Source organism: Plasmopara halstedii, assembly GCF_900000015.1.
Source record: "Plasmopara halstedii genome assembly, contig: Scaffold_2061, whole genome shotgun sequence".
NCBI lineage: Eukaryota > Oomycota > Peronosporomycetes > Peronosporales > Peronosporaceae > Plasmopara > Plasmopara halstedii.
Window position 1 is genome coordinate 1,219,001 of NW_020188969.1, and position 5,576 is coordinate 1,224,576.

At 43.8% G+C, this 5,576-nt stretch overlaps 7 protein-coding genes across 7 annotated transcripts in view; 2 read left to right on the forward strand and 5 right to left on the reverse strand.

The window, feature by feature from the left end:
- Nucleotides 1-211, reverse strand: part of PHALS_02775 (RxLR-like protein) — a gene marked incomplete at both ends in the record, with an annotated part of 348 nt that extends 137 nt beyond the window's left edge. The window contains one exon of the mRNA XM_024717220.1: nt 7-211. Coding sequence (XP_024582741.1) covers nt 7-211 — 205 coding nt within the window. The remainder of the gene's footprint in view (nt 1-6) is intronic.
- A 568-nt stretch (nt 212-779) lies between these two features.
- On the reverse strand, nt 780-1,365 carry PHALS_02776 (uncharacterized protein; the record flags this gene model as incomplete). The annotated part of the gene is made up of 3 exons (XM_024717221.1): nt 780-944; nt 1,020-1,085; nt 1,150-1,365. 3 exons carry the CDS (start codon nt 1,363-1,365, stop codon nt 780-782), a joined length of 447 nt encoding a protein of 148 aa, XP_024582742.1.
- A 299-nt stretch (nt 1,366-1,664) lies between these two features.
- PHALS_02777 (hypothetical protein L916_09936) lies at nt 1,665-2,195 on the reverse strand (the record flags this gene model as incomplete). Its single annotated transcript, XM_024717222.1, has 2 exons — nt 1,665-1,694; nt 1,758-2,195. The coding sequence occupies 2 exons, from the start codon at nt 2,193-2,195 to the stop codon at nt 1,665-1,667; spliced, it is 468 nt and encodes a 155-aa protein (XP_024582743.1).
- Nucleotides 2,196-2,356: 161 nt separating this feature from the next.
- On the reverse strand, nt 2,357-3,059 carry PHALS_02778 (protein red-like; the record flags this gene model as incomplete). Its single annotated transcript, XM_024717225.1, has 2 exons — nt 2,357-2,404; nt 2,469-3,059. The coding sequence occupies 2 exons, from the start codon at nt 3,057-3,059 to the stop codon at nt 2,357-2,359; spliced, it is 639 nt and encodes a 212-aa protein (XP_024582744.1).
- Nucleotides 3,060-3,106: 47 nt separating this feature from the next.
- PHALS_02779 (RNA polymerase II general transcription factor BTF3 and related proteins) lies at nt 3,107-3,967 on the forward strand (the record flags this gene model as incomplete). The annotated part of the gene is made up of 3 exons (XM_024717226.1): nt 3,107-3,149; nt 3,304-3,313; nt 3,475-3,967. The coding sequence occupies 3 exons, from the start codon at nt 3,107-3,109 to the stop codon at nt 3,965-3,967; spliced, it is 546 nt and encodes a 181-aa protein (XP_024582745.1).
- A 368-nt stretch (nt 3,968-4,335) lies between these two features.
- Nucleotides 4,336-4,688, reverse strand: PHALS_02780 (ribosomal protein; the record flags this gene model as incomplete). The annotated part of the gene is made up of 2 exons (XM_024717227.1): nt 4,336-4,418; nt 4,499-4,688. The coding sequence occupies 2 exons, from the start codon at nt 4,686-4,688 to the stop codon at nt 4,336-4,338; spliced, it is 273 nt and encodes a 90-aa protein (XP_024582746.1).
- A 138-nt stretch (nt 4,689-4,826) lies between these two features.
- PHALS_02781 (hypothetical protein PHYSODRAFT_511391) overlaps nt 4,827-5,576 on the forward strand; it is a gene marked incomplete at both ends in the record, with an annotated part of 843 nt that continues 93 nt past the window's right edge. The window contains 5 exons of the mRNA XM_024717228.1: nt 4,827-4,874; nt 4,962-5,027; nt 5,108-5,271; nt 5,325-5,468; nt 5,531-5,562. Of these exons, the coding sequence (XP_024582747.1) occupies nt 4,827-4,874; nt 4,962-5,027; nt 5,108-5,271; nt 5,325-5,468; nt 5,531-5,562 (454 nt within the window). The remainder of the gene's footprint in view (nt 4,875-4,961; nt 5,028-5,107; nt 5,272-5,324; nt 5,469-5,530; nt 5,563-5,576) is intronic.

Here is a 5,576-nt window from a genome sequence, read left to right on the forward strand (position 1 = left end):
CCCAACCCCGTCCATGGTGTCCCCATCCATGACCTCCCCACTCCTTATCATCTTCATTCAAAGGAGCTTCTGGGCCTGTTTGATCACTGAATTCGGCAACTGGAGCAGGTGCATGGTCTGCATCAGCCAGAGCTCGTAGAGTAGGAGTTTCAGTCGCGATAACAGATGCTGCAGCAAGGGCTGCCGCAACGACAAAAGCTGTAACCTTCATAATTTGTCCTTGGAGTTCGTTCTTGGAGGCAATTAGCTTTGTGAACTCTTCTCACACCTTGTCGGAATTCCAGAGATAATTCTATCGGAATTTGCATAATCAGTCACAACGTCGACTGATAAATAACGACACGGTTGATTTGTGGGAGAAGAAAGGATTTCAGTAAGATTCAGATAATCTTGTCTTGGAAACTCACGTCCCAAATGTAATGATTAAGCATTTGTGAATTTTGCATGAAGAGCTAGATTATATTCTGACACTATTCGGGACAAGGTATGCAGCATGACAAAAACTATCTGAATGAATTATCGAAAGTTTAACGGTACTCATCTATTAACTTCAAACTGCCTGGTAGCTACTCGACTTAGCATAGCTACAACCTTCTACATGTTACGCGCGTGCAGACAAATGAATCATGTGTGAAACACGTTGATACCTCGAAAAATTGATAAAAGCTTGGTGCACAGTAGCAAATATCATTATTGGCTCTTTCAACTTTACAAGCCAGCAACCTATCTTTAAAAACTTAAATTGGCAGTCAAGAGACTCAGGATGCGGCATCATTTGCTTAGATGGTTTTAATTTGAGCCATTGGAGCTTTGTAACCCGATCCCATAGCAGTATACATAGTGCCGTCCGAATTTCCATATACGTTCTCTGCCGGTGGAGGGTTTCTCATGAGCTCCGCTCGGTACGCATACGAGCGTTGAATTGCCACGTACGTGATGAAAATCTGAACAATAAACGACATCGTTCCAAAGATGATGATGCCATAAGCCCATGAGTCAAAGTGCTTCCATTCACTCACGAGGAGGTACAGCATAACAGCCGAAATGGCTTGCAGCATCAACATAAAGCAATTGCCAAAGTAGTACTGATATCATGACAAGTGGTGTTAGTATTTCGGTAAACAGAACAAAGACTAATTAGGTACGTACAAATTGGATAAAGCTGACTTTGCTCTGAATAACGGGCTGCACGGATCCGTAATAGCCAATGGAGGCTACGATAATGCCGAATAGACCCGACCACCATACCGTGTAAGTAAAAAAGAACGATACAAGCGTCACACCAAGTTGTAAGAGCGCAATGGCGTTGCATGGGTCGCGATTTTCGTACAGAAAGCCAAACCCGTCGCGCTCTAAATCTGCCATTGCTGTCGTGACTATATGAAACTGAGATATGCAAACGAGATCTAAAGAGCTTGTTTGCTGTCAAAGATTGAAAAAGTGATGGTCAAGTCCTTTGTCACGTAGAAGGAGAAGTGACCTGCTTCCGCAGATCGGATCCTTTTGTGACGCTTCGAAGAAGATATCGTTGGAAAACCCGTACAAAATGATAGCAAGCAAGAAATCGATATTTAACTAGCAATACAATTTTTTGTGACTTAAACTTCTGCTTGGTAATGATACCGGTATTAATACTTGTTCACATTTGAGCTCCAGATCGCATCTTATGACTTGTTTGCCTTCTCTGCCATGATCTACAAAAGACACAGAAGGAGGTTTTGAGAGTCTGTCAAGCAAAAAATGCTTGTTAATCTTACCTTGTTGATTTTCTCAAGGTCATTCGCAAGCTTGCTTTTTTGTTTCTGCTTTTTTCGACGAAACTTTTCTTCTGGATCACAGTTAATTTTGCTTAGTCCGGCTGCTTTACGACGTCGAGCTGCTTCCTCGTCATCATCATCGTCACTATCGCCTAATCCACCAATGTCTTGGTACTCGGCATAATCATCGGCTTCACCAATCATTTTGGCCTCTTTAGCCCTTCGCTCTTTTTCGCGCTCAATCTGATGCTGTGCTTCCACTGCCTTGTGCAGTGTTCCTTTCCACAATTGTTCCTCTTTCTTTCGAGCGGCACACTCTTTCTCAGTGATAGCCGCACTTAGATTTGAAAAGTACCCTGCTTTTTTTAATTCATCTTCTCTTTCTTGCCCAAGCGATGTCTTGACTGGGCGCTGATCAATCGGAACGTATGGATCCATATCAGGAAAAATATCTTCGTCATCATCATCAACATCAACAACCACTTCGGCTTCAACCATCGTAATGTCAGTCTTGGCCGATTCTGAACCAATCCCATCGTTCTGTGTCTCTTCAGGAGAAACATGACATTCCCTTCGTTTTCTCTCCTTTTTCTTGGTGCTCAATCTGTTAACAGTAATTTCAGCCACTCGGGCGATAATGGAGTCGTCTACAAGTCCAGTAACGACTTCATCAGAGTCAGGGCAGTCTTCTCTACTTCGTTGGACACTTACAGGGACACTCTCAATCTCAGTTGGTGAGAGATTATACGTGTAATACATTCTACCGGGTAAAAACAGTTCCGACTTCACGGATTTCGTATTATCCAGAGTACTCTGACAAGCATGGAAAAACACAAGTCTTCCCAATCCCGTTTTAAATGTAATGGTATCGTTTTGGTTCTTTGGGGGGGTTGATTTCTCAGTATCACTTTCATTGATGAGTTTTCGCTTTTCAGCTAATAGACTTTGCTTTTCGCGCTTCAATTGACCAAGCAGCGCGTAGTCCAGCCCTTTAACAAGAGAAGAATGCTCCATATTTCCGGTTGATACTTTGCTCTGCTCTTCACCCGCTTTACCTCTGCGTCGCTCAGCAGCTCTGTCTCGATATTGACTTAGAGGCTGTCGATGGTCAATCGCATCAGCGACGTTTGATGATATGGCAATTTTTGATTTTTTGAGCTTTTTCTTCCTCATCTTTGCTGACAACTTCTTCACTTCAGCAAGATCTGCTTCAGATAAGTTTCGCTTGCCCCCATATTTAGTTTGAGCCGCATTGTTGCCCTCGCGGCTTGATACCATCTGCCGAAAGTCATCTTGGTTCATGAAGTCCTACAGGTGGATGTGAATTGCCATCGATTGGTAAAAATGATATGAATTATGACCAATTGAATACTATTAATTCATCATTGGTTGGTAGCGCCCGAACCCGACCCTTATTAAGGTGTATCTCTTGCCTTACATTTATCAGCCATGGCCCTATTTTAAGCCACGATTTAGCCCAGCCATCAATTCGTCTGGTCTTCACAGAAGCAGCATCACTTTTGCCTGGCCTATTAATTTACTCCAGATTTCCACAGGTAGGTCCTCGCAAATGTCTGTCAGTATTTCCATGGAAGTCTAGAATTGGATGCACGTTCGATAACGAACGGAATGCTTCGTTCGCTTGTATCTGACGATCTAGTACTTCATTGTAAACAGTAGAACTGATTGTATCCCGTGACTTTCAAAATGACGACAGAAATATGGCTGACGCTATCACTCTCGCGCGGGAACGCCTTGCGGCCAAGTTTGGTGATGTGCGCACGGGTGGAAAAGGCACGGTGCGCCGAAAGCGCAAAGCTATCCACAAGACTGCGTCGGTCGACGATAAGAAGCTCGGTGGAGTTTTGAAGAAGCTAGGATTGACACCAATCCCTGGTGTCGAGGAAGTGAATTTCTTCAAGGCAGACGGTCAAGTCATTCACTTTCTAGCCCCCAAGGTGCAGGCCTCGATTTCCTCTAACACGTTTGCCGTGTCGGGTTTCAACCAGACGAAGTCACTGCAGGAGCTTCTGCCGGGAATTATCAATCAATTGGGTCCGGACAATCTTGCAAACCTTAAGCAGATTGCAGAGTCATACACGGCGGCTCAGAAGGCTGCGAAGGCTGCTTCGGCTTCCGTTGCAGACGACGATGATGACGACGTCCCGGACCTTGTGGACAACTTCGAGGACGTTAGCCAGCAAGATTAAATACTCGTGGGAGTGCAGTAGCCTTTTGCTATCAAGGTGACCAGAGCATCCCGCACCTTTCGATGATGGCGCCTGTGATGGCTTATAGGTTTTGCATCAAGGAGCGTAAATTTTTAAGAGATTTCCAGTACATCTAGTACGCCAGGTATAACAACGGAGCAGTGGAGTATCTGCGCTTGCATGTGTTCATTTTGTCGACCAAAAAAAGCGCAGTGTGCATTGATACGTATATTCACAGGATTAAATGTCTTAACCCTGATGACTCGAGCGATAAGCCTTATTGTATCCATTCTCTAGTGAAATCAATTAACATAGCACTAAAGTCACTACCTGTTGCACGTCCAAGTCAAGACATGTCCCCGCCAAAGTTACTCCTTTATTGTCACAATAGCCTTCTTCCAGTCTTTTTCTTTGTACACGTAGCGACCACGAAATGCACGCTTGAATTTACCTAGTAATTACACGAGCACAATTGCAGCGAGTAAGATAACATACCATTGCTCTATCCTTAAACTTTACTGCTGAGCGTACCCTCGTAGTTCATTGTGTTGACCTTGGTTACCGGCAAGCCGTAAACCTTCGTCAAATATTCTTTGATTTCATGCTTGGTGTAATTCGGTTCTACACGGAAAACATACTGGTTATCACGCAATCGTGTGCGTGCGTTTTTGCCCATGAAAGTCACTGCCATATTTGGAAACCTGACGCGATTCCACACCATCTCGCTTGGAAGTTTAGTTCTAACCTTCACTACTGTGCATCGATTTTCAACCAACAACATGCCCTTACAAAGTTTTTGGTTTTAAATTAATATCCAATAGAATATGCCGCTTATTGTCATTTTCACGTTCAAGCTAATATGGCACGAATAGGCAAGTGCTTCGAATGCATTTTGCAAGGGGAAGTGGTGCGTACAGCCTCATAAGGAAATGAGAACAATTTAAAATAGGATAGAGACTAATTAAATGTGGTTGTATATTGATCTTGTGAGTAGAATTTCAAGCACTTTCCTTCATTTGTCGAGCGCCTCAGCGGACTGTGCGACGAGAATGTTGTCAAAGTAAGACGCACCTATGCTGCTCATAATAGATATTTCATTCAAGAGATCACTTTAGTTTTGTTTGCTTGGTGACGTGGTAGGAAGACATTGCATACAAAGAGTATGTTTACAATTTTGACGACAAATGTCCTCAATACATTGCTGGCGTGCCTCACTACGAAGTTCGTGCGCGCCATGTGTTTTCGGGCTCTACAACATATCAAGGAAAAGCTGTTGAAATGCCGTCTGATGGAGGACAAAAGTGGTGAGCTACACATGGAATAATTGTCAGCGTGAAATTGTGACATTACTGATCAGGGAGTTACGATATATTGGACGATGGGAGCGCAAGAAAATGTCTGAGCATGTCGGCAGTGCCCCACTTGGCGTACCATTTCGAAGCCAAATTGCCGTGTCGGTTGGTCAAAACGTGCGCTCGTTTCTTGGAACGCTTGGGTTCCGGTACGTAAATTACTATTCATTCGCTTTTGTATCTTGATATGACGTACGCTTCTTCTTCATAGACATAGCTACAGATACATGCGTCTGGGGACACGTTGGCAATTTCCA